This window comes from Ursus americanus, chromosome 26 (assembly GCF_024610735.1).
Source record: "Ursus americanus isolate L20-20 chromosome 26, mUrsAme1.1.p, whole genome shotgun sequence".
Taxonomy (NCBI): Eukaryota; Metazoa; Chordata; class Mammalia; order Carnivora; family Ursidae; genus Ursus; species Ursus americanus.
In genome coordinates this window covers 22,399,801-22,427,415 of record NC_142152.1, presented here as the reverse complement: position 1 = coordinate 22,427,415, position 27,615 = coordinate 22,399,801, and the positions used below count along the sequence as shown (strand labels likewise).

Genomic DNA, 27,615 nt, shown 5'->3' with positions numbered 1-27,615 from the left:
GAGGTGGGCCCCAGGCATCGGCATCTGTTGTCAAGTTCCCAAGGTGATTATAATACACAGCAAGGTAGAACCACTGCTTCTAGCATTTCTGAAGGCCATAACTCCCACCCCAAACCCCACCCTTCTACTCTTTCCCAATCCCTCCCTTCCCTATTCTCTTCTTGAGCTCTTCATTTTCTCCACAAAGCTGAAGATGGGCTGGAAGCTGGGGTGGGAGTGGGGTCATCCCAACCACCCCTTCTCCAAAGAGCAAGGCTGGGGGCTCTGGGTGAGGAATACGTGTCCCTGGCACCCCCTAGGGCTGTCCCACCAGCTCCAAGGCAGTCCCAGGAGGACCCAGAGTCACAAGCCCTGCTCCTCTCTCCCTCAGGCCCCTTTCCCTTTGCACCTCCCCGCCAGAGCCCAATGCTAATCTGATTTATGATGTCTGCACAGAAGAAATGACACTGGAGAGGTCATTTAAATCATCCTGTCACTGCTGCCCTCCCTGCTGAGGCGGTCTTCTTATCTCTACTCCCTTTTTATTAAAGTTAAAAGCCTCTTCCCAGCTAGGGAACAGCTGCTGAATAGTGCCAGACCTGGGCCCACAGATAGTCTGCCAATGGGTTTCCAGAGGACAAAGAGATGCTCAACTCACAAAGCTGATGCCCCAGGACACCCACTGCCCTTGACACTGCTCTCAGTCCCTGCTGGACCCCACAGTCACTAGCAAACATATCCCAGCCAGAGGAGAGGAGCTGGGGCCCATGGGTGGTGGGGGAATACAGGAGTAGGGTCTTAAAATGAAGGCTCAATTTCTCTGCTTGGCCTACAAAGCCCTGCACAACCAGGCCCAGCCTCCCTCCCAGGTCTCATCTCGCACCACAGTGATACTACAGCCACATCTGCTCTCTTTCTCTTCTCCAATGGCCCTGTGCTTTCCTACCTCAGGGCCTTTGCACATGAGCGTCCCTCTGCCAAGAGCCTTCCTCCTATCTCCCCTTCACCTATTCACCCCTCTCTTCCTTCCCATCCCAGCTCAGCATCACCTCTCTGGAGAAGCCTCCCTTGACCTCCCAGCCTAGATGAGATTCTCTGGCCACAAACTCTCATAGAACTCTGTACTTTTTTTTTCATGGTACTAGCACATTGTTTGTGTCATTATTTGATTAATGACCACATAGCCCACTATTATAAGCACCCAAGATGGCAGAGACTGGCTCTATTTTGTTAAATGACTTTATTAAGGTACAATTTACATATCGTCAACTGGCTCTACTATGCAACCACTTAACCTATAGCAGGCCAAACCTGTGAATACAGGGCTCTACCTTCAACATGAATGAGACCCTTGTCTGCTTTTTTGAGATGCTGTGGTTCCTGTGTTGATGCTTATCCCAACCCCATGAATCTCCTCTGAACCACAAAATAAACCTTCAAGAATAACCCTACTACAGCAATAGCTGAAATACTTGTATCGGCTTTAAAAGTAGGTACAAATATGATCCCCGTTTTGCAGATAAGGAGCTGCGATTCCTCGAGGTTCCACTTACACACAGCCATGGGCTACCCGCAGGTAGAGCCGCGATTCAAGCCAGGTGTGACCCCACCGCCTCCTAGCAACCATGCTACCTATAGGCTCACACCAGCCTCTGCACTTCTCAAGTGAACCTCGTGACCTTAACCAGATGCTTCTCTCAGCTTCAGTGAAGAGGTTGTCTGAAGTCCTGACACCTATCCGATGTCACAGTGGGTGAAATGAGTGCCCAGTACTCTGCAGGCACTTGGAAGACTTTGCCCCAGGTCAAGTTCTCAGCCTCGGGCTGAGATGTCAGCTGCCCCAGGGCTACCATTTTCTCTTTCCTCGGAGAGGGGCCCAGCTAGAGTTGGTCCTGGCTGAGCCAGCAAGTCCCCTTCTGGGAAGCCCTTTTGTTAGGCTCTTTGGAGCTCCATGGAGCCAGGCTCTGAAAGGCAGCATTTGCCAAACCAATTGCATTTATTAAGTAATAATTCATTTTTATTTGTCAAGGATGCATATAAGGTCCAATCAGGGCTCCTGATCAGCCCACGATAAGCAGTACAGCCAGACTGAGCTGACAGAATGCCAGCCAACAGCAGAGAAATGACATTTCATTTAGTCTGGGCAGACCTGTCATGGGGAGATGTATGATCTCCCCTGAGCTTTCTGAAATATTGCTAATCGCTCTGGGCCCCCTATTACTACATTGAAAGATGGCCCCTAGGGGTCTGGGGACTCAGGATGGGGGAGCCCTTGCCCATGAGGAGTGAGCTGCTGCCAGAGGAGGAGAGGCGCTGCCGACTGTAGCTCACATATACACAAGCAAAGCCACCAAGTGGCCCTCCCCATTTCAACACCCCGTCCAGCTGCTCCTACTTGGGTGTCTCACCATTTGGGACAGGTTCCTAACGTTCACTTTAATCAGATTTCACCAACATAGACAGATATGGAAGGCACAGACAAAAGGGAAAACCAGCCTAGGCCACCAGCTTCACTCTGCCGCCATCTTGGTATTGCCAACTAGGGCATGTCTGACCTGGGGGCCAAGTCACCTCCCTTCTCAGTCTGGGTCTAAGTGCCCTTAGCTGTTAAGTGGGACTAATTCCATCTGTTCTATTTCCTCACAGGGTAACCTCCACATTCAGGGTCAAAATGTGATTACATCTGGGAAAGCACTTCATACACTACACACTATAAAGGGCTTATATTACTAAATAAGACACACAAATGTGTTTGTTATAATGTGGTAGCTTATTATTTAAAACTTGGGGGAAAATGTACCTTTTATCACTCCCATCAAAGTGTAATTTTCAAAAAGTTAAAAACATAATTCATAAAAATATAGAATGAACACATGTCAAAGATTGTTTAATTCACCAATAAAGGAGCAAATAAGAAGACAGAGCTGGTTCAGAGAATTTCGAGGGACTGAGTATTTATGGGAATTTAAACAGGAATAAGAGACTAAGATTCCTGGATTAGATATAAAACTGGTTATTGTCCTACAGAGCAATAAGGAAATCATAACCTTTGAGGTTATCTTTTCTACTGGGCAGAAATTATTTGCATCTCTACCAGATAAGATCTACAGGTTGACGTATGACTTCAGTCTGAGCCCTTAATTAATTGTCAATAGCAGAGTCAAACAGAACTACATTCCCCTAGATATTAAAAAGCCCTCAGTGGGCTGCCTGAACAATGCCTAGGAACGACTTTGAAAGGATACACTGCACACTCTCGGCCTTAATTTCTAAATTTGGGGTAATTTTTCTTCCAATCTGTCAAGAGTCGCAGTAAATAGTTTCTTAGACCCAATTTGCCCAGAGAAGGCAGCCAGCCCCCTCCTACTCACGGAGACACCGAGGATCCCAGAAGAAACCTAAGGCCATCACTGGGCACACAACCCTTTCTCCCACCCTCTTTCCATAATTAGTTTAGCTATGTCTCGTGATTAAGAGCAAACAATTGTACGGGGATGTACTGTATGGGGACTAACATAATATAATAAAAAAATCATAATAAAAAAAAAAGAGCAAACAATTGTAAATACTGTAATGAACACGGGGATGCAGATTTCCCTTTCAGAAACTGATTTCATTTCCTTCAGCTATACACCCAGGATGAACTGCTGAATCATATGGTCATACTGTTTTTAATTTTTGGCTCAACCTCCACACTATTTTCCACAGTGGCTACACCAGTTTGCCTTCCCACCAAGAATGCACCAGCATTTTTTCTCCATGGCCTCGCCAACACTGTTCTCTCTTAACTTCTTGAGGACCATTCTAACAGGTGCGAGGTGATATCTCCTTGGGGTTTTGATGTGAATTTCCCTGATGATGAGTGATGTGGAGAACCTTGTCATGTACCTGTTGGCTCCTTGTATGTCTTCTTTGGGAAAAGGTCTAATCCGTTCCTCTAAAGGTGCCCCTTGCCCTCTGACAATAGCATCTGCATAAAGACAGGGGAATGCCAACGTCTTAGAACGGTCATAGCTAACACTCTGGGCCAGGCACCATTCTAGGCACCTCCATGGACTCACAGCCATCCTCCGTAGTAGACGGCTAAAGGAAGAAATAGGAAAAGGGAAAGAGGAGAGGCTTGGTCACCCAGCCAGCAGTGAGTGAAACCGGGCTCCAAACCCAGGTGGCCCGGGTCCACTGAACAAGCTGTCAATCGCCCGCTCTCTCCTGCCTCTCCACGTACAGAGAAGCTCCTCCCTGGAGGCGGGGGCTGAAGTGAAACCCTCTGAAGGTCCGCAGGGCATCCAAAAAGGTATTCCATTTGGGGAAAAGAGTCTCAGAGGGAAATCCAGGACTGCTCCTCTAACCAAAAAACTCACTGGTAACTAAAGCTATAGGATAGCTCTTTTTAGAAAAAAAGTCAGTGACAAGTTTAATTGTTCTGTGTAAAAAGAATGTGCCACTCATGTAAGTGACTTTAGTAATTACGCAATGCCTTTATTCCCTGACAGTGGGGAGGTAAAAAAACAGGAATCTATAAAAAGGTTGAGTAAAGAATTAATTTAGTAAATAATATTTAAATCAAGGAGTTATTTTTGGATTTTTCTCAAAACTTGAATTGGCTGAAAGTGCTTTAATTATTCTATAATTGCATGGATTAATTTATTCCCACCCCCAAGGGAAAGTCTATTTATGTTCTTGGGGGTGTCGTGCAAGCAAGGCCAAGATCTCTCAAAGAAATAGGAGGTTGGTGTTGCAGGATATTAATAATCACATAAGTAGCCTGATGTTAAGTATAAAGAGGTTAATAATTCAAATTCTCCTTGTTCTTCTGTCAGTTTATGGCCAGGCTTCTTGAGGCACCAGAGCCTGAACGACCAGGATTTTACTCTCGGCCTTCACCCCGCCCCAAGGAACTTCCCTGGGAATACATAAACCTCAGATCCCTTGCTGCGGCCCAGCGAGGCCAAATCCAATATATGGAGAGGTCAATCTTGGACTAGCCAATGGGGAGATGAAATTCCTGAAGTGAACACATGGGGAACCTCTTCAACCACACACGGTACTGGGAGAGGTGGTAAGCGGGTTAATTATAGAAGGTGGGGGGTTCCTCTAATTTTGGAGCTTGGTGAAAGCTTCTCTGGGTTAGGCTTACAGTGGGACAGCACCGGAGAGCCAGGACAAAGGATATCCCCACGGCCAAGAAGGACTCCTCATGTCTCCTGGCCAGACAGACTCAAAGGGTCACAGTGACCAAAGGGATTGGGTCCTAGGGGGCATGACTATTGAAGACACAGTGAAGGAGGAGCCGTGGACACTTGACAAACCCTGCCTTGGGGCAACAACGCACTCCACAGAAATCCTTCCACATCCTGCCACCTGACCTGGGTCAATATAAGAACCAGGGAAAGGGTTTCTTCCCTACATATTTCCTCTTTCTGGCAAGGGGTCCCGAGGGCTGGAATTCCAATGTAGTAACAACTTGTGCTGAGCACGTACTGGGCCACCGCACCAAATGCTTCATGTTCCAATCATCAAACAATCCTGTGGGTTCTTCTCTTGTACCCCACTTTACAACAGACAGCTGGGGCTTCCAAAGAGTGACTGGCTTCACCAAGACAGCATGGTTCGCAAGTAGCAGAGCCAGGACCAGAGTCCAGGAAGGCTGACTCCTAACACCCCTGCTGTTGGGGAAAGAAATCTCCAAGAACCCATCTTGTGCACCGAGATCTCTAGAACATCCCCGCGCTTCTCAAGATTTGGTCTGACAAGTTAATGGAGTTCTATGTGAGGATGATGGAAGGAGATGTTTTCTTTCTAGTTATTTCGGTAACCAGGATCCTTCATGCCTCTTCGGCTTCGCTCCCTGGTCCTCTGGGCACCTTCTACCTCAGAGCCAGAGGCCCATGAAGTGGGAGACGACACAGAGGGAAAGTAAGTGTGGTATTCAACATGGGGAGACTGGGGTCTAACTGAAGCATGGCCTTTACAGATGGGGGGGGGGGGTCACTGTTTGCTCAATCGATGATCACTGCTCATTTTCCAAGTCTACGTACCCAGGACAACAGAGGTAGATGGAAAGGAGGGGGGCAAAGAAGACATGCCTCTGTGAATAACATCATGAATTATAAATGATCTTACACAGAGCCTCCTGGATGGGTCAGTCGGTTAAGCATCTGCCTTCGGCTCAGGGTCCTGGGATCGAGTCCTGCATCAGCAGGGAGTCTTGCTTCTCCCTCTCCCTCTGCCCCTCCCCCTGCTCGGGCTCTCTCTCTCAAATAAATAAATAATCTAAAAAAATAAACAAATAAAATAAATGATCTTACACAACTTCACAGCCTACAGTCTACACAACGACCCCGTGAAGTAGGTATTGTTAGGACTCTGACTGCACAGATGTGGACAATCTTAAGTAACTTACCCAAGGGCACCTGGCCAACAAATGGCAGAGCCAGGCATAAGCCCAGGGTGCCCCAACTTTGAAACCCTCTGCCCCTCCTGCCACGGCACCCAGCCACCCTTTCTGCCACGCTCTCTGCATCCCTCTGATACAGCACTTACATGCGGTGCCTGCACACAGTAGGTGCTCGAGAAACGTCTGCTGAAACATACAACTGAGACCCTTCCGCGGCTCCCAGAATGACCTGGAATGGATTCTTAAAACTACTGGAAGGAAGAAGCATGGCAAGGGCTTCTGGCTATACGTGGCAGACTGAACCCATGCACTGACTCCACTCACTCCCCGACCCCACGAAGAAGACTAAAAGAAATGAAGAATACAAAGAGCCCCCAACAACAGAGAGAGCAGACAGAAAGAGATAAGCAAGACTGCCTCTGCCAGGTGAACAGACAGCTACTGAGACCTGGCTTAGCCAGCTAGACAACAAGGGACCGTAGGCTGGCAGGGGGGAGCTTGCTGTTTGCCCCAAGCCCACAGAGGCTCAGCAACTGAAGGCCCCTGATGCCTCTGAAAACCAGAGTTGGGGGTCTTGAAAAAGGAGGATTCGTGATAAGGCTTTCTAAGTATGAGCTAAACCCCTGATCCCCATCACCACCCCCACCCCCACTCTGACTCAAAGCGAAATTTACTCTCTGGAGAGAGGAAAAGATAGGCTCTGGAGGCCACACCACATACAAAGACAGCCATCCCAAAGACAGAGGACTGAATCCAAGTCCAGCTAATGACTCCCGGAAGCCCCCTGCCCTCGTCCCCGAGCTGGCTCCCAGGCCTCTTTCACAAGTTCCCATCTCTGCACCCACCCCCACTCCTCACAGACAGCTGGTGTCTGCTCACCAGACCCCAGCCCCAGCCCCACATCCCCCAAACTCCCAACTGTGTCACCTTTCTCTCTAGCTAATTTCACACAAATTCAACTGGGCCTCAGCCCAGGCAGGGTCTTAAACACACACTCACTGAAATCCAATTAACCTTCGATAAAAGGTCTGCAATCAATAGTCGTCCTATGGCTCGAGGAGGCTCCATCCAGCCTAGGGAAGCGTGCTCCTGCTCGACCTTTACTTTTAATAAAATTAATGACAGTCACTGTCACCAGCTCTTAATGTGACTGGCAAATATGATCACCAGGGCAGGCCCTCGGTAATATGCTGCTTCTGGGGGCAGAGACTCAAACAAAAGAGGGTCCTCCCCGCCCGGGCTGCTGGCCCCCCAGGCCTCAGGCTCCCTGGATGAGTGAGCCTGGAGGCTGGCCTTGGGGCAGGTGGTTCCTGGTCTCCAGTCAGTGTCTGAACCACCCGAAGAGTCTGTTAAAACACGAATTCTTGCAACCCTTTCCACTCCAGATTCTGAGGAGTCAGTCTGGGGTGCGGCAGGAATTGCATTAAGTAAGTTCCCCCTGGAGATTCTGAAATAGATGGTTGAAGTCTTAACTCCCAGCAAGCCAAGAATTACTGTTGTGTAAAATACCCGAGCAGGATGTAACCTTAGAGTCCAACTAATGCTTTCAATAAGAAAATTGAGGCCCAGAGAGGGGGAGTGATTTGTCCAAGGTCACACGGCGAGCCACGGGCAGAAAAGGGGCTGGAACTCAGGTCTCTTGCCTCCTAACCTGGCCTTTCTCCAACTGGGTCTTTGGGTACTGGCTACTTAGACTGGTCTTCAGGTCCTCACATGCTAGGCCCAGCGAGACTGGGATGCTGCAGGGCCAGGAGGCCTCTTCAAAGTAGAGTAGGGCTGACTCAACAAGTGGTTGGAGGGGTCTGGAACCATCCCCACCCACCTGGAAAGCAACTCCTTTTACAGCCACTTCCTGAGCCCCAACTTCAAGCTGAAGTCAAGCCGCCTGTGGCAGCCAAGATGTCACTAAACCCCCTACCACCCAGGATATGGGGTGAGGTATTTGCCCCTTGTCACTTCTGGCTGTCCCGTACTTCCCTCCCCCAGGAACACTCATAACCAGGCTGTCCTAAGGAGGGCTTCACTCCAGGGACTGGCTCACTGAGTCCCACAGTCCCCAGGAAACTTTAGAACCTCAGAAGTCTGTTAGAAATTTTCAGTAACATGGAGTCTCCGTACCTCTCCCTTCCCGTCCCCGCCATCACCCGCCACCCACACCCACACTCACACCCACACTCACACTCACACACACACATACACACACACACACTCGTGCCCCACTAGTCTTCTGTGAGGCCTGCGGCTCTGATGCTGCTTGGTAAGAGACACACAGATTAGTTTCTGTAAAGTAGGGCCTGTCTCCAGTCTTCTCCCAACCGATGGTCAGCGACAGCTCAGTACAGCACACCGGCTACCCCTGCCCACTGTCCAGCCTGAGGTTTCTGCGGCAGTATTTAATGACAACATCTCAGAATACCAAAGAGCCTCCCAGGTCACGCAAACCCCAGAAGCCAGGGCCAGGGGACTGAGGAATTACGTAATCAAGACAGTGTGGTACTATTACAAGGATGGACCGATAGACCAATGGAAGAGAACAGAGCTTCCAGAAAAGACCCACAGGTGACTGATGACAAAGATGCCAGGCCCAAAAGACTACACTGTGTGACTCCGCTTGTATGAAGTGCAGTAGTGAGCGGAAGTGACCTCTGACAACAGTCAGAAAGGCACCCCTAGTGGGGGTGAGGAAGCCTGCCAGAGGGCTAGAAACAACTCGCATCTTTATCTGGCTGGAAATTACAAAGTGGATCCATATGAAGATGGTGGAAGTGTACCATCAAGAATTGGGAGCTCCCCTCTCTGGGTCTCCAATTCCTCACCTGCAGACAGAGGCACTAAGCCCTCCCTCCTAAGCTTACAGCGTAGGAAGCGTCTGGCACATGGCTGGGCTGTTGGAAAACACTAACAGTATAAGGAGGTAAAGGAGGAAAGGACAGGGTCCAACGATGGTAATAATCATGAAAACAACAATAATCAACTAAGGACCAATCTGGAGTGCCAACCACACCCCAGGCGCTGTGCTCGGCACGGCTCACGCACTGCTCGTCTACTCATCTCCCTGAAAGGGGAACAGTGTTTGCATGAAATGGAAAAAACCATGCCTGACACGAGTTCAAGGGAGAAGGGCTGCACTCAGCACTCATGTGGTGGGCAGAGCTGCTCAGTCCGCGCTGCGCCTCCTTCTTCAAGGAGTTACTGATGTGGCCGTCACTCGGGGGGCCCTGGTTCCACTGCAGCCAGAGTCAGTCTCGGGAGGGGGACGGAGGAGGCGGAGGAGCAAGGAGCGTCCGGCACACCTGTGTTCAAACACCTGGCTCTGTCCCTGCTAGCTGTCTGAGGTTGGGCAAGTCGTTCAACCTCTCTGAGCTTTAGCCCTCTCATCCATACATGGGGTTATGGTCTCTCAAATCACCCTTGGCAGGCCAGCTGTAAGGAGTAGAGATTACACGTGCCATGTGCCTGGCACAGATTAGTTGCTTACAATTATTATTGCTGTTATTGTTTTCCCCAAATCTCTCCGATATCGTCCTGCCCCACTCCGCATGTCCCCAGAAAACAAAAAACCAACACTCTGCCTCAGCCCCGCCTCCCAGAGGTTAACCCAGGGCGTGAGGCTGGCTGATTTATTCTCCACTAATTCCCAGGATGTCCACTGAGGGTCTGCTCTGCCCGGAACGCTGGCCTTATCCGCAAGGACGTTTAAAGAGGGCCAGAGGCAGGAGCAGATGAACCTGGGCTCTCGGAGGGCACCACCCTGCCCAGCTCCCACAGGCCCCCTCCAGCCCGGCTGCCCCTCCTCCCAGGACCTGGCTCAGCCACGAGAGCAAGCCAAGTACAGCAGAGCACATCTTTGTTTGCACTTGTCTTTGAAAAATCAAAGCTGCCTCTGACAAAACACCATTGCGGCCCTGGACTCACTGTATCCAAAGAGATTAATGGATTTGGGGGTGCTGCTGAAATGAAAATCCCACCGCAGCCGGCAGTAAGTAAATGCCGGTCACCTGGCAAGGGAGGGGGAAGGCATGAGGCCTCTGGCATCTTTCCTGATCTATAGGCAGAGAGACCCTGCTCCCCATTAAGGCTGTTCAGGAAAAGCTGGAGGTGATCTCCCTGCCTCCCCCCACCTCCCCACTGGAACCAAAGACTTTGTACCCAAGAGCAGAAGCTCGACCCAAACACCCCCCAGGCCCACCCTAGAAGGCAACAGTGACAAGAGCAGAGTCAGAAGCCCCAAGTTGTGCTACTGGCTGAGGGACCTCAGGAAAGACATCTGCTCTCCCTCTGAGTGCCCTGCCATCTGGAAAGTGGAGGGTTGAATGAAAACAGTGCTTCTCTTATCCTTTCCCAACCCCCAAAGGGAGACCTCTTCCAGAAAAGCCCAACAGGCAACTCTGGTGATGGCTGAGCTGTCCTGAGTAAAGCAGGGGGGGCCTGGTGCCTATCCAGCCTCCCCACCCTACACACATACCATAAGGTCCCCAAGGGTTCTAAGAGCATCTTTCCCTGAGTTCCTAGGAGGCCAAGGCCAGCTATGGCTGAGTCCTTCCCAGCCACGTTCCCAGCAGTGGTCCCCTACGCTCTGATGCGAACTCTCCTTTTATGAACCAAGAAACAGTGGAGTCAGAGAGGCTTGGGTTTCAATTCCAGCTCTACTAGCTGTGTGACCTTGGACAAGTTACCTTCCCTCTCTGAATCTGAATCCTCATCAGCAGAATGAAGACATTAAGACCTGCCTCCCAAGTTTATTATGGAAAAAAGCAACTGGTACAGCGAGTTTGGCATCCAATAAACATTTACAGTAAAAGGAGATAAAGGACAGAGCCCAAAGAATGAAAACAACAACCTTGCCACCATATTGTAGCAGGAAGTGCCTGCCAGGCATGGTGCTCAGCACTCGTGTGGCCCTCACAATCTTCTTCGGACGAGGTCATAGTCCCCATTGGCAGAGGCCACACAGGCACTCGGAGGCCTGATCTCCCAACGTGCACCCTCTCCTACATTTCCACTGGCTCATCTGCTGAGCCAAGGGGTAGCTTCCTCCTCCACGCCATCCCACCACTGGGACCACAGGCTCATCTTCTTATGTTGCCTGGGGTGGGAGGAAGGAAAGAGCATTCACCTCTCTCCATTGCTTCCTCTTGCCTACCCAGAGCTGTGGACCATGTGACTGCACTCCTCCATACCCTTCGTGACTCCCTAGTACCTTTGGGGTCCTGCCCAACGTCTTCACTACCTGCCCCCACCCTATTTTTCCACACTCCCCTGGAAACCCTGCCATTCCCTTCCCCTTCCTTGCAGTGCCATCGCTGCCCCCAACTCCTCCACCGTGACACACACGCACCCAGCAAATCCCTACCATCCTGCTGGGGAAGCCAACCCATGGCAGAAGCAAGCACTTCCTCCGTGCAGCTCCCTGGGGTCTCGCTCACACCCCTCCTGCTGCCTGGAGGTGCTTGTAAGAATTTAGCTATGGATCTGACAGCAACACGAGGTGGGGAGCTCCTTAAAGAAGGGAATGATGTCGGCCCCCTCTGAACCCCCGTACCTAGCTCTGAGGAGGGACTATAAAAATGACGGGTATTGTTGAAAAAGTATAACTCCATCCCTACCGGTGGGACCCTATGGCAACCAAGAAGGAACTGGGGTACAGGCCTCACCCCACCGGCCAGCTTTCTTTCCCTGGGACCAACGGGGTGGGAGGCGGGAGACCGAAGCCTCCCTTTTCTTGTAGCTCTGTGAAGTAGAAACAGTTGGCTCCTGCTCGCCCCTGCTGGCCTGACCCCTTGAGGTCTGGGGAGCAGCAGGGAGAGGGGAGGGTGGGAAGAAGGAGGAAGGTGTTCCTGGGCCCCACAGGGGCAGAAGCAGTAAGTCCCACAGATTTCACACCACTGTTCTCTGGGGCCGCTCAGCTCTGTGCGGCTCGGACAAGAGGACAGACGGCAGTCACTGGGTGGGGCACGAGCTGCAGGAAGGGGCTCAGCATGGGCCTGAGCTCCACTGTGCGCTGCCAGCCCCAGCTTTAGGAGACAGCGCAGAGGACTGTACCAGATGCCCAGGGAGGATGCTTTGTGCTCAGAGATACGATAATTCTTCAGACAACAGGCTCCGTTTCAAGGCAGTGAGACCTCAGAGGGACACATCGGCCCTCAGTGGGTGGCCCCGACCACGCCCATGTCCCACGCACAGCAGCCCTGAGCGCTGAACCTCACCTCGTTGACGTCAATCTTGTTCCTCTCCATGTAGTCTCTGTCATTGACCTGGCCACCGTCCACAAACTCCATCAGAAGGACCCGCTTGGTGGACAGCTCCCAGTAGATGCGGGGGACCTGGAACAGGCAAGGGCAGGTCAGAAGGGCTGGCGGGCCCGCAGCTAGAAGCCAGGACCACAGAGAGGCACAGAGAGCCAGGCAAGGGCAGACGCTCCTCCCAGGAACACGAGACAAAGCCGAGAGGGACCGAGCAGGGACAGGCGGGGGCAGGGGGGTCAGGCCAAGAAAGCAGGGCAGGCCACACTGCCTCCTCCACCAGCTAGACCCCTGGGCCCTCCCTTAGAGACCTCTTCCTGCTTAGGGACCAGAGAAGGGCTTCCCCACTCTCCTCAATGCCTCCAGACACCACCAAGAGCCAAAACTAAAATTGGGACTTAGGGGAACAGACATGGAACCCCTCATACCTGAGCCAGAGTTGGCACTGAAATCTATTTCCCTCTCTCACCAGGCCCACTGCAGGCTCCTCACGTGAATCTCAACCCTCTGCCTCCGCTTCTTTACTTGTGCAATGGATGTATTCTATGTTTATGTCTATGAATGAATGAATGAACGAATTTTTACGGGGTGATAAATTTTTCAGCCAGGAAGTCCTGAGTTTTCTCATGCCCGTTTCCTACAAGTCCTCTGTGTGGCAGACAATGCTGGACCCTAACCCAGCACCTACTCGCAGTCCTCCTCTTCCCCAGACACAGGAAAAACTACATACTTTCCCGCCTGCCTTGCCATAGGCATGGCCATGTGACACAGTCCTGGCTTATGAGTCATACGTGGAGGCCTGGGAAGGTTTTTCTTTTCTTCATAAAAAGGGATGTTTGTAGGGGGCGTCTGGGTGGCTCAGTTGGTTGAGCATCTGCCTTGGGAACAGGTTGTGATCTCAGGGTCCTGGGATGGAGCCCCGCATCAGGATCCCTGCTCAGCAGGGAGTCTGCTTCTTCCTCTCCCCTCTGTCCCTCCCCCCTGCTTGTGTGCACTTTCTCTTTTTCCCTCTCAAATAAATAAGTGGGATCTTTAAAAAAGGTGGGGGGGGATGTTTGAAAGTGGTGCAACTCTTCTTACCCTTCTTTCCTACCTTGAAAGTGAATATGATACCTGGAGCTGCAGCAGCTATCTTGCAACCATGAGGAAAAGTCTAAGAAAATCAGAGATGCCAGCCCTGATACCAACATACCACTAACACAATATCAGCAGGCAACTACTGTAAGCCTTCTCGCCACGTGAGGAAAATAAATCTTTTTTCACTTAAGATGCTCTAAATTGTGCTGTTGGTTACCTGCAGACCAATGCATTCCCAGTTGATACACTCTCCAGTTCTCTCAGACTCTAAGAACACCCAATGGCCAAAAAAAGAACAGATTTCCCCAGAAACAGGCAAGAGATGGGACTGCACCAACAGCTGCTGGGGGGCCATACGAGTGACAGCCAACAGTGCCACCACTTCCAGGAGGGAAGAATTACTGGGATATCGGCATGCCACGTTTCCCCAACAACTTGTGATGGGCTTTTCTCCACTTACAAATAAAGCAAGATAGGGGGAAAAAAAAAGAAGTCAAAAAAGAAGAAGAAGAAAGGAAAAGGGGCAGTTAATTCAAGGGTTTAGGGGAATAAGCACTCCCCTCATCTTGACCCCCAAAACTCATCCAGCAGTAAGATGGCAGCCCTCAAGTCAAGCAACCTGTTCCCTTCCTCATTCTGTGAATACTGCCACATCTTAATCCAGCCACCTAACCTTCAATGCCTCCGTTTTCCTCATCACAAAGGACTGTTCCTGCCCCATCTCGAGAAGGAGCTCTGAGGAGGCCTGGGGTCACACACACACGCGAAGCCCTCTGGGGTCCCTGGAACAAAGCTTCCAACTGAAGTCAAGTGTCATTGCGGTTTGCTACTTCCCTGTAGGTCTTGCCATTTGAAAATCTGGGCTAGTAGAGAAATCTGTGACTCTCTATGACTGTGAACTTAAAATTCGGTCTTGCTTGGTACTTTTCACACGCTATCTTTAAAAATATGAGTGCAAGTTTGCTGTTGTTGGCCGTGGCTGTGGCTTCCAAATGGAACGGGCAGATTTTTGACGTGAAGTTCCTTTCTCAGTTTGTGTAGAAACCTAAGCTTGGCAGTGGGAGCCTGGGGCTCTGGGGATATGAGGTCAGACCCCCATCTGGGCCTGCCTGGGGCAACGTGGAAAATCACTTGAAGGAGCCACAGATGGAAAGAGAAAACCCAAAGTCTGGAGACTCTCTGGGCTTGTTAATCAGAGCGGTGGGAGCGCTGCGCTCCCCACTCCTCCACCTTTCTCCCCAGCCTTCTCCCAACACAACTGTCCCTGTCAGACAACACAACGGCCCCTGCCGCAGCTGCTTAGATCTGAAATGACAGAATACCAAACCTGGGAGGTAGAGAAGTTTGTCATGGGAGCTCAGGGAGGACGGCGAATTGCCCCTTGACAACTACAGCACCGAGATGACTACAAAATGCAAATCTCCCTGCTCACCTAGGAGAAACCTGGCTTGACCGTGGGTCGACCATAAGGTCGATGACTTGCCCCTAAATCACCCCGTGGGCAGAAGGGTTTGGGAACATAAGGCGAAATTCCCCCCCCAACACCCATGTTTCATCCCCGTGCCACCTTCCATCAAAGTGGAGAAAGATGAAAGAAAATCTTCTAAAGAGGCAATGAGAAGAACCCTCCCAGGCCCCCCAAACAAAACTCAACCCAGGGAGGCTCAGGGGGGCCCACTAACCCCACAGGCAGGGTCACACCCTGGCCATCAGGACTCTGGGTCCAAAGCCTATCTCCTTGTTACAGATCAGAGGCCCCACTGTGGGCTCCACCCGTCCTCCATGCTGGGGTCGATCCTGATCCCAAGAAGGAGGGCACAGGTTATAGAAAATTCCAGCCCAAGACCCTGGGCCTCAGCCGCATAGTCTGGCCCTGACCCATGGTTCCATTTTGTTCCTGTGCTTTGGTCAACGCACCTGTGAAGCAGGCCCTGGTTCTCCTGGGCCAGTGCCCATCACCTGGGGAGCCCACAGAAGCAGAGCACAGATCCCGAGGCAGATAGTCAGGCTGGAGCCATGGTTTTGCTACCTCCAAGCTGTGTGACTGTGGGTAAGTGTTATAACCGGAGGGCCGGCTTCCCACCTGTAAAATGGCGATGACATTTACAGCAAGGCAACATTCCCGACCTCCTGCTAGCACATGTGGAATCCTGGTGCTTGGCACAGCGGCACACACTTAGCTCCTGCTGGACAGACACCAGCTGCCTTATGCCAGCCGTGTAGACTTTCACAGGTGCTTCTGACACATGACCAGGGCTGCGAGTTAACGCTACAGACAGTTCAGCATGATTCAGATCTGCCCCATAAATTATCACGAAGGCAGAACAGCACCGTGGTTTAACCCGCAGGCTCTAGAGCCAGGCTGCCTCCATCCAGAACCCGCCTCTGCCCCCGACCGGAAGCCGTGTAACCTTGAGCAAATGGTTTCATCTCTCTGGGCCTCAATTTCCCTACTGTTGACAAGGGGCTAATGATGGTCTTTCCCTTGTGGGACTGTGTAAAGATTAAGAATACATGTAAAGCACTTTAAAATGTGCCTCGCATAGCACACGCAAGTAAAACATAGTAACTCCTATTAATGATTCTACATCAATGGTTCTCCATCTTTGAGATTCATAGGAGGGGGTGGTGCTTCTCCAAAAGCATGCACATCCCTCAAGGTCTGCCCACAATTTCTGGAGAGTCCCAGGACCCTTACCTCGCACTAAGAAGTGGCCCCCTGAAGCGGCCCCGCTCAGGAGATGACCATTTAGCTCTCCCTGCCTTCACTTGTCCAGGCACACTCCTGTCTCTTCTGGTCTCAGACCCTGTGCTTCTAAGGCTTCCCTGTCCTCCCTTGTCCCAGCTTTCCCCCAGGTTAGTCACAAACCTCACGGCCTGCCCCGGCCCCTCCCCACAATATACCGCAGATCCACAGACGCCCTGGTCCTGACCGTTCGGCCTGGCTGCCCTCTCACCCTCTCCCGGTCTCCCTGACCCCACGCTTCCATTCGGCGCTTGTCTGAGGCTCAGAGATTTAGAGCACAGGGCTGTTATTAAACCCCACTGGAAGATGCCTCGCACACCGAGAGGTAAACTCTTCGCTGAGGCTTAATTACGCACAGATGTTGTGATGGGGTGCCCGTGTGCAAAGGCAATCTATCTCCAGTTTTAAGAGCTGAACTGGGTTCACAGTGCAAAATTTGCTTCCCACTTGTTATGTGTTTAGGCAAAATTAATTACTCAGGAGCCTTAGTCGCACCATTGTCTTAGGAAAAGTGTGTGGGTTTTAGAAGGGGCAGGTCAAATTGTTACATTAATTATTTACCCATTTGGCATCCTCATTTCAGAAATTTGTGTTATTATTATTATTACATGTCTTGGTCTGGCAGATGCTAGTTGGCCCCAGCCAAAGGATGATTTGCTGTTTCCATGGGAACGGTGAAGGAGATGTTCTGTGTGTCTGGTTCATAGCTCTGGTGCCGAGGAGCGCCCCTGCCAGCTAAGAGGCAACAGAATGTCCTTAGGCGAGCACCAGAGATGAAGTCAGAAAATCGGGGTTGCAGCCCTAGCTCCACTACTCTAAGACTGTCACTTGGAAAATGGGGTGATGGCTGTTGGAAGGACCCAATGTCATGGTACCTGCATAGTGTCCAGGGAAGCCGAAGAAACATTTAGTCAATATTGCCTATCCCTCTGTACACTCAACACTTCTTGGAAGCCCCCTCTGAGCTCCTTACCCTGAGCAGAACGAAGCGCTCGCTCTCGGGCATCCACAGAAACAGGGCCAAGTCTCTGTCACAGGCTGCACATCTCTGCATGGCACAGGCCTGGACTGTAGCAGCACAGTGTGTCCGTCCCCCCCCAGATGGGACCTTTTCTCAGGTCGGAGCCAACCATCTCATACTCAGCCAGGCCCCCTAGCTCCTAGCACAACAAGGTCAGGAAATGCTCAGGAAATGCGGGATGAAGGGATGGAAGAAACGGGAGATGCAAGCAGAAGCAAACATGGCACCGCGCTAATGAGTTGGTAGGGTTCCTTGTCTGAGACAGCCACGTTTTTATTGAATTGGTGGCTTGAACTTCAAAGCTGGGGCAATGGTACCAGCTCTAGTCTGCACGTCGGGATTTACAGGCACAAGAGGGTCTGTACATCCCGATCTAAGACAGCCAGCTGAGGAAAAGGCAGTCGAACATAGTACTGGGGCATCCAGTCGGACCTGACTCTCAGCTCACTCAAAGGGTCAAACTTGGCCAATGGCCACATCTTTCACCAACATCAGTGTGAAGACACTACACTGACCCACAGTTGTGGCTTTTCCTCCCATCATCTGAGCTCTAGGATTCTCGGGTGGTTAGGGTGGGCACACCCTCTGTCTCCCATCTCCGTTAACCAATCTGGAGAGCAGAAATATAAACACCACCTCCATCTCCTACGATGTCTTCAGAAGCCACTTTTGTCAAGAGCAAGAGACCTTCCCATTCAGTGCACTGAGACCCCCTCCCCAAGAAGAGCACTACCAGTTTGCTCTGGAACTAGCACCTGGAGCTCCTGACGGCTCTGTGACTTCCGTTCCCAAACGATCCAGGCTTCCTGTGAAGAGAGAAGGGCTGATCTCTTCAAAGAGTTGAAAGCCAAGCTCTCTGCACAGAGTACCAGACAGGCCCAACCCCTGTACCATGAAGAGAAACCCGTGGGGGAAATGGGTCCAAGACCCACCAAGGACCAAATATGTCGGGAGAACAGTGGTGCTGGCGTGCATCTATCTAGGGAGAAGCCTATGGAGCCCATGGGGAACGTCAGGCCAATCCTCAATGACCCGTTCTAGGGCCAGCTCCTCAGCAGAGCCTGCCCTGCCCTGATCAACCACGGAAGTCCCTTCTCCTGAATGGAGAGCTCGTACCAGCAGCAGGACCTCCCTCTTACAAAGCTGCTACTTTGTATCATTTTATCTTGTTTCCCACAGTAAGTGTCTTCTATCATCAGACAGGCAGTTCTTCTATAATACTTGAAAACACAAATTTTTTCTAATGCGATTGATATATTAGGGGGCAGTTTGATCGTAATGCAAATCTTGCATTGGGTTATATGAGCTATCCTCCCCAGGAAACACCATGTGAACATAGGAAACTGCTTCCCGCCGGGCTGCACAACACGGGCGAGCACAAAACACACACACCCCAACATCACCAAGGGCGTCATGAGTCCCAACCACACACATCCGGTGTTACAACTTTCCGTCCAATTCCCGATGACGGGCCTCCCACCACGTCACAATAACGCACAAGCAGCAACTCTGTCGATGCCTGTTTGCACAAGCAGATGTCACGATAGAGTGCCATGTGCTCCGTGGTCTTACGTACTTCTTAGCCATTTAACGTGTAAAACTACGCTACCGTTTCTAGTAGGTTCCCACCTTCTTTTATTTTCTGTGTCACTGGTGACATTGTTTTAAATTTGTGTTTTCTCTTTCGTGAATTGTCTTTTTTTCCTTATTTTATTTTCTACTGAAGTATAATGAACATACAGTGTTACACTACTTACAGGTGGATGAGTCAACAATGCTATAAATTACTCAGAGCTCATCACAGTCAGCAGACTCTTAATCCCATTTATCTATTTCACCCATCCCTCCATCCACCTCCCCTCTGGCAACCACCAGATTGTTCTCTGTATTTAAGTCAATTTTTTTTTCTGTCTTTATCGTTCACTTGTTTTGTTTCTTTAATTCCATATACAAGTAAGATCATATGGTATTTGCCTTTCTCTGTCCGACTTATTTCACTTAGCACTATGCGCTCTAGTCCATCCATGTGGTTGCAAATGGCAAGATCACATTCTTTTTCATGGCTGAGTTGTACTCCATCGTGTATATATCACATCTATTCTGTCCATTCATCCGTGGATGGACACTTGGGTTGCTTCCACATCTTGGCTATCGTAAATAATGCTGCAATAAACACAAGGCTGCATCTGTCTGGATCATATGTTAGTTCTGTTTTCAGTTTTTTGAGGAACCTGCATGCTGTGTCCCACAGTGGCTGCACCAATGTACATTCCCACCAAATGTACAAAAGGGTTCCTTTTTCTCCGCATCCTCGCCAACACTTGTTATTTCTTGTCTTTTTGATTCTAGCTATTCTGACAGGTGAGAGGTGATACCCACTGTGGGTATGGTTTGCATGAGTGATGCTGAGCACCTGGTCATGTTTCTGTTGGCCCTGTTGTAAGCCTAGCCCAATTTTCCCCATAAGCCCTGTGCTTTCTGTTGTGTGAGTTTGCATGCTATGGAGGTTTCTAGGAACACATACGTTGTGTTATAACAGAAATGACTGTACAGGGGCACCTGGGTAGTGCGGTCGTTGGGTGTCTGCCTTCGGCTCAGGGCGTGATCCCAGCGTTCTGGGATCGAGCCCCACATCAGGCTCCTCCGCTGGGAGCCTGCTTCTTCCTCTCCCCCTGCTTGTGTTCCCTCTCTCGCTGGCTGTCTCTATGTCATCTATGTCAAATAAATAAATAAAAATCTTTAAAAAAAAAAAGAAATGACTGTACAATAAATGAGGTAATAAATGTATAGTGTTAGGAACAGCACCAGAGCACAGCAGCATTAGCTCCCATCATCAACGTCCTCATCCCATGCTTCACGGAGGGAGAGACCATAGCTTACAAGCCCTTGGGTATGACTCAGTGTCTTAGAATTACAGACACTCAGTAAACATCTGTTTAGCCGATAGGTCAACAATCACAGTTGGTATTTCTTTTAACACTGTCCTCAAGAGCTTTAATGTGCGACACCAGGGTTCGGAAACAAGACTCAGGAAGGAGGCATCCCCACTCATGTCCTGCAAGGGGGGGACATTCAGGGCAGGGATCAGTCTTCCCCCACACTCTCTCACCACACCACCATGCCCCCCGTTGCCCTGCCCCTCCTACCTTTAAGAAGTCAAAGTGCTTGAGCATTTGGGCTACTTTCTCAGCATTCCTCCCTTCGTTGAGGAAATCCAGCTCCAAAGGCAGGTTCTTCTTGGCTTCATCCACCAGCCACATGAACTCAAACTCCGGAAACAGCTGCTTCACGGCCAGGACAAGCACCTGAAATCCACCGAGCACCCCATCAGTCAGCCCACGGTACCCACCACGGGAGCTCCGTTTCCTGCCCTCCTGCCTGGGTCTGGGCATTGACAAGTCCCTAGGCCTCGCCTGAAGCAAGGCCTCCCTGCTCCCCAGGGGCCTGTCCCCGCAGCTCAAATCCAAGATGAGAAAAGCCCAACAGCCGCCAGCAGTAAGAGCCCCCATCTGCCGAGCACCCCCCGCACGCCCAGTGCTGGGCCAAGTGCTTACATTATTATTCTACTCAGTCTTCACAACTCTGGGAGGTCCGTGGTATACACTTGACCCCATTTTACAGATGAGGAAGTCAAGGCTCTGGGAGGTTATATGATTGTCCCAAATTTGCCCGGCAAGGAAACAAAGAGGCAGAATTCCGCTTCAGTCCACCCAGCCCCCAAACCCTTGCTCTCGCTCACTTGCTGAACTGCTGCCTCGGCTGCACCCAGACTTGCTCCTATGGTCCTGTTTACAAAGGGCAGGGAGGGCATGACAACTGTATGGCGTTCTGCCCCTTTCTTAAGCTGAGGGCAGGTACCTGAGAATTTGTGACGCTACTTTCTATACATTTTGCATGTCTAAAATAGTGCTTGATAAAAACTACACTGGAATAAGAAGACAAGATTGTATAAGACAGGAGGAGTAAGAGAGAAGGGATGTGACCACTGGGATAAAAAGCTCAGGTTTCTGGCAATTTGGACACACTGCAGATTCTTAAGTGAGAACATGATGGAAGCAGGATTTTTATAGACTTACAGGGCATTCCTCAGTTTAATGATGTGAAATTAAATGCTCCTGGCAGAGAAAAGGGGCCCAGTGACATCTGCAGAGCATGCCATGACCATCACCATGGGCTGGGACTCAGTTCTGAGGCTGCCCCACCTGGGGCTCTGGACTCGAGAGAATCTGGAAAGTTTGTGGATGATGGCTCTGCAGTAGGTGAGGAGGGTGAGGCCAGGAACATGGGAGACGCATTTCCTGAGAGAAACACAGAAAGGGACTCCCCTATTCTACTATGAGCCCTCCTCTCAGTGTTCAAAGTGACCAATCCTCCCAGAAATTCCTGATATGGATTACAGTCCCAATTCTCCAAGAACGCCCATCTCCATCCCCTAGTTATGCCAGACAGCAATGAACAAGAATTTAAAAACCCCGGGGCAGCTGGGTGGCTCAGTCGGTTAAGCGCCTGCCTTTGGCTCAGGTCATGATCCCAGGATTCTGGGATCGAGCCCTGCATTGGGCTCCCTGCTCAGCGGAGAGTCTGCTTCTCCCCCTCCTTCCTGCTCGTGCTCTCTCTCACTATCTCTGTCTCTCTCAAATAAATGAAATATTTTTTTAAAAAGATATACAGGGGCACCTGGGTGGCTCAGTCATTAAGCGTCTGCCTTCAGCTCAGGGCGTGATCCCAGGGTCCTGGGATCGAGCCCCACATCAGGCTCCCTGCTGAGGGCCTGCTTCTTCCTCTCCCACTCCCCCTGCTTGTGTTCCCTCTCTCGCTGGCTGTCTCTCTGTCAATAAATAAAAATCTTGAAAAATAATAAAAATAAAAATTAAAAAGATATAAAAAAAAGAATTAAAATACCATGGGCCCATTGGTACCAAAGACCTACCCCATCTGTTGTGGACTGAATGTTTGTATCCCCCCCCAAATTCAATGCCAAAGCCCTAATCTCCAGTATGATGGTGTTCGGAGATGGGGCCTTGGGGAGGTAATTAGGTTGCAATGAGGTCATGAAGGTGGGGTCCCTATGATGGTTTTTAGTGTCCTCATAAGAAGAGGAAGAGACAGAGCTCTCTTTTCTATGTAGGGGCACAGAGAGAAGGTGGCTCTCTTCAAGCCGGAAAGAAAGTCCTAACCAGGAACTGAATTGGCCAGCACCTTGATCTTGGACTTCCAGCTTCCAGAACCACAAAAAATAAACATCTGTTTTTGGTTTTGTTTTTGTTTTGTTTAAGAGAGAGTATGAGAGCACATGTGAGTGGAGGGGGAGGGGCAGAGAGAGAAGGAAAACCTTAAGCAGGCTCTATGCCCAGTGAGGAGCACAACACGGGGCTCAATCTCACAACCCTGAGACCATGACCTGAGCCGAAATCAAGAGTCGAACCCTGAACCGACTAAGCTACCCAGGTGCCCCTAAATGTCTGTTATTGAAGCCACCCAGTCTACGGTATCTTGTTACAGCAGCCTGAGCAGACCAAGATGCCATCCCATCTACCCAGAAGGACTCACTGAGCCCCAGCCATGAACTGGTCTTAAGCTTCCTTTTGCCCTGGTCTGTATGATACCCAGCACTGTGATAGGCACACGCAACACAAAAGAAAGAGATCTAAAGCAGGGCCATTAACTACAAGGCATTTGCGGCTTTGTTTTTAAACCCTGTGTCCTAGACGATGTACCAGATGCCATTCTAGTGGAATCATCACACAAGGTTATTATACTCAATTCCTATCAAAACCCTTTTTAATTACATTCGGCTGCAGTCTCATTTCTTTTAAGTCTTGTCTAGTCTTTCATGGGCTAGACCTGTGACCTTATGATAATTGATTTAGTTTATGTTTTGCTTCTGTTTGAGTCACACAAAGCTAGGCGGGAGGGGTGGCAACAGCAAGGCTCGCACAGCATGTGTCAGGCCCAGGCAACGGGGACCAGCGGCCCCCAAGGCATTGCGTCTCATCACCGTGCCCTCAGACGGCCCTCAGCCGCCACCAAAGGGGAGGCAGAGCTGGCGCATGGGAAACAGAGGCACTCGCCTGGGCCAGGGCCAAGTGCACACCTGACCTCTGAAACACCTGAATTCTACTTTCCGGGCTCCAAGTTCAGGGAGAAACCTCTTGGACGTTTTCCTCCAGCCTCAATTCCAGAGGCTCTCACCCAGGAGGGACAAGGGAAGGAAACACAGTGAGGCTCAGTCCTTCGTTCAGTCAAGAATTCCTGATTCCCTACTAGGTGATTACTCAGGGCCAGACATGGGCATACATGGGGAGCCACATAACGGGGTTTCTACCTGGGGATGAGGCTTCTGGCCAAATGATAAACCCTCATCGTTTAATATATGGTCACTGTTATTTGTGAAATTTTAAACAATCATTGATATCCAAACAGCACTGAAAGGCACTTACAGATTTTCCTGTTACTAATCAATGATATAGTCATTACTAGTTCTATTGGTTTTTATTAATACCTAATGACATTAATCATAAAAGTAGTCAAAGATTCGATTGATTAATTGCTAATAACTAATTCGTAAACTAATTCATAACCCAAAGAACTTTACAGTACTCATAAAGCTGGTTTCTAAAGCACTGTGTGGGGAGTGGCTGAGTCACTCCCTTAGTTAATATAAAATGAGAGGGTCTGTTGGAATGGACGTCAGTGGTTCACTGCTTTATTGAAGGATACCCTCGCCTTTTATAGGAAGTCTACCAGTTCAAAAATTTGCTGCCAGCTGTGAAGCCCAGAAAATGTGCCTACTCACATAGTCTTGTACATAATTCAGGAGGGTTACTAAGCCCTTAAACTTCAAGGGGGGAGGGAAATGGGTCAGGTTAGGAGTCATCTGGTCCAAATCTGAAATGGTTTGGGCTGCTGCCATTAGAGACTTTTCTTGGCGGAGGAGAATAAAACAAAACCATTTCACCTTCTGTTTTCATCCAATTCCCTTTCTAAGAGCCTGCCCTAAGTAGATTCATTTAAATTTTTCCTTTTTGACAACAGCTGCAGTCAACTAAAATAAAACAGGTGTTGTTATCAATTTGGCTTTTTGATTTTTCTCCCAAAATGTATCTTCTCCATAAAATTCTTCCAACAGCCAATGTTTCCACCAGTGCCTAGCATGTACCCTATACTCAGCAGATGTTTATTGAATATTTGCGTGAATAACTGAGTGAATAAATGAATAAATGAACATTTCAAAGGGTTGGTCCTCTCCCCGGAGATGATTATATGTTCACATGTGTTTTACTCAAATAAATTAAGTTTTTCTATTCCTGAGGTTTCGGTGGGGAAAGGGATTACCTCTGAATTTTCGGTGACCACAGTTTTGGAATGCCTGAGAATTTTCTACGTGATTTGAAACCTTATGAGTCAATCAAGGTATGTTCAACAATTAGCATTTCCTGCAAGGTAGAATAATGAAATTATTTTCCTATAGGGTCATTGGCTCACAGGAGGAAAAATCAATTGTGAGCCACACAGAAATATAATGGAAAAAACTGAATCTCACATAAAAGTTTGGAAACTAGTGATTGCTATTTATAATAACAAAAAAAAAAAGGAAATTTTCATTATTTAGTACCTACCCCATACCAGGCACTGTTCTATGAGGCACGTTATAGACATGCTCTCATTTAATCCTCTTTTTGCCCATTTTACAGAGAAAGAAACTGGTTCCAGTAGGTAAAAGCATTTCTCAAGGTCACAGAGCTTGTCATTTCAAATGCGGGACTTGGACCCAGGGTTTTTTCGCTCTTTTCTTTCCACAGCCCTGACTCATGCAATTCAATACAGGATAATACAATAGGAAGTGTGAGATAAGGCATAAAAAGAACCGTTGTGGACTGTTAAAACTGCAACTGAAATAAGACTGACTGTTATTAAGTTATTATATCTTATAAAAGAAATAATGCTCTATGGGAAAACAGCACACTAAATGGAACGCCTGCATGGATCCGAACTGGTAAAAATGGATGTTCGACAAAGATCGAAAATCAATTCAGAGTGATGTAAATAGCCTACAATTCATGGGGTTTATCTTTGTTCCAATAAGTTATTAAAGTGCACACTTTTTACAAAACAGAATTATAGGGTGAAGAGAAGCTTCCATGGGATAGTCTACATCTCTGGGGTTTTTTACTGTATTTTAGAAAAAAAAATCAGCTGTTGGAGTCCGTGCCAACACAAACATTACCTAGCCACCCACTGTTCAATCAACACATTCAGAAAAGAAACAAGATGACAGACAAGCGTGCACTAAAAATGTTGTTCAAAAAAGTCAACGACATGACTGTCACAGGTCTTTAGTTTTAGAGACCTCGGCATGGGCCAGATGATATCAAACAGCGGATCAGATTCTGTGGCTCAGACCAGAGTCCCACCCTGGTGTGGGAGAGCGCCTTGGGGACAGGTGGTACGTGGAGAGCAGGAGTCAGATGCTTTAGGGAGGGACAGAGCAAGGGGGTATTCATCATCAATTCCAGAAGCTTGCGAGATAACAGGGAGTGATACGGCGTGGTGCTACTGGGACCTGGGGATATGGCTTTACCACCAGCTCGCAGGCCCTCGGGGTCCTGCCATGCTCTCTGACAGTGAGAACGGCAGTGAGATCCAGCCTGCCGAGCTCCCTGCTACTGTGAGCCAGCCCGCCAGCAGACGAACAGACTCTGCCTTGTCAGTTCACCCCTTTCTGCTGAATCATTGTTCCAATCTCTGGGCCCAATTAGTCTGGCTCTGGACAGCCACTCAAATCAATAAGAGTCACTGGCCGTGCATCTAGAAGTAGAGTTGCCCCAACTATTAAAGGGACAATATCAGGTGATAATGACAAAGCTGAAAAACACCCTTGGCTGTGCCTTTCTCTTTTGTGCAAAGTCACCAACACCATCAGGTGCATCAGACACCATTTACTGAGACTTGGCTTCCACCCTCCTGCTGTCATTCAACAGTCTATAGGAGAGACTGTCCCCTGCCCCAAGAGGAGTGCCAGGTTCACAGGACACACAAAACACGAAGGTGGCATGTGCTAGTAGGTGCCGACCCAGAAGCCATTCCCCTCACACTACTGGCTAACAGAACCCCAATTCTGTGCCTCTTCCACGTCCTCCAAGGAAGGCAGGCCTAAGCCTGAGAAGGTGAATCATGATCGGTCTCCCGTCTCTCGTCAAGACTGGTGTAGACTTGGGCATGTGGCCTACTTTTCACCAATGAGAAATGAAGGAAATGCTATTGAGGGGCTCCTTTTTGATAAGGAATATGAGGGAAGAAAAAGGCCCTCTTCGGCACTGGATGTCGTCTACTTGTCACAGCAGGAACTGCTGCAGCTGTTTTGGGACCATGAGGACAAGCCAGAGGAGAAGACAAAAGGAACCGGGGTCCTTAAAAACCACAGTGAAGTGTGGGATCAGTCAACCTTGGAACAGTCAACACTACTTCTAGGTGTCTTCAAATGGACGTAATACAGGTTACTATTATTTACACCACTTTCAGCTGGATTTTTCTGGTACCTGCAGCCTAAAGCATCTTAACTGATACAACCAGTAGCAGTCCCCTACCCCCTCACTCTTAAAACCCTCCCTCCCAGACCAGTCTTTACAGCAGATATGCATTTGGATTTAGCAGCTCACTTCTTCAACTGCAAATATTCAAAAGTTATGCCTGTTAGTCACTGTCTTCTTAGTATGAATTACTCTAGTCGGATTATCTTCCTTCCAAGATGATGCTGGGAGGCATCACAGAGTTGGAGAAGAGAGAGGGACAACAGTGGGCAGTGGGAGAGAAGCATGAGGACACAAAGTACTTGGAGCTGTCATAAAAAGAAGCAGCAGAAAGCTACGCTTTTCCTCACCCTGTCTCCAAGTTGCTGGTGGCTAAGGTGGCCCTAACACCCCCTTGAAATCACTCGTCTCCTGCTAACACACATGAGAACCTTTCCGGGGTTTTCAATCCTAAACCCAAGGTACTATTCTAGGTCAGGACACAGGAACAAGATTATAAGACTCATTTCAAATATAAAAAGAAATGAGCTTTCCAGTTGGGCTCTTCTCCGTTTCATAGAGAAGGCCGAGGCAGGGAGGATGTTCTCCACCGGAGACCAAGCCCAGCGAGAAGGCAGCAGCAT

At 49.5% G+C, this 27,615-nt stretch overlaps 1 protein-coding gene across 11 annotated transcripts in view; it reads right to left on the bottom strand.

Annotated features, from left to right (window-relative positions):
* The window catches only part of ADCK1 (aarF domain containing kinase 1), a 143,295-nt gene that overhangs the window by 38,122 nt on the left and 77,558 nt on the right, over positions 1 to 27,615 (bottom strand). For all 11 annotated transcript variants that reach the window (XR_006781452.2, XR_015721836.1, XR_015721837.1 and 8 more), the window contains 2 exons: positions 20,609 to 20,767; positions 12,583 to 12,699 (listed from right to left, as the gene is read on the bottom strand). Coding sequence is in view for 2 of the 11 variants with exons in the window: in XM_087856157.1 (XP_087712283.1) it covers positions 12,583 to 12,699; positions 20,609 to 20,767 (276 nt within the window). In the remaining 9 variants the exon portion in view is untranslated. The remainder of the gene's footprint in view (positions 1 to 12,582; positions 12,700 to 20,608; positions 20,768 to 27,615) is intronic.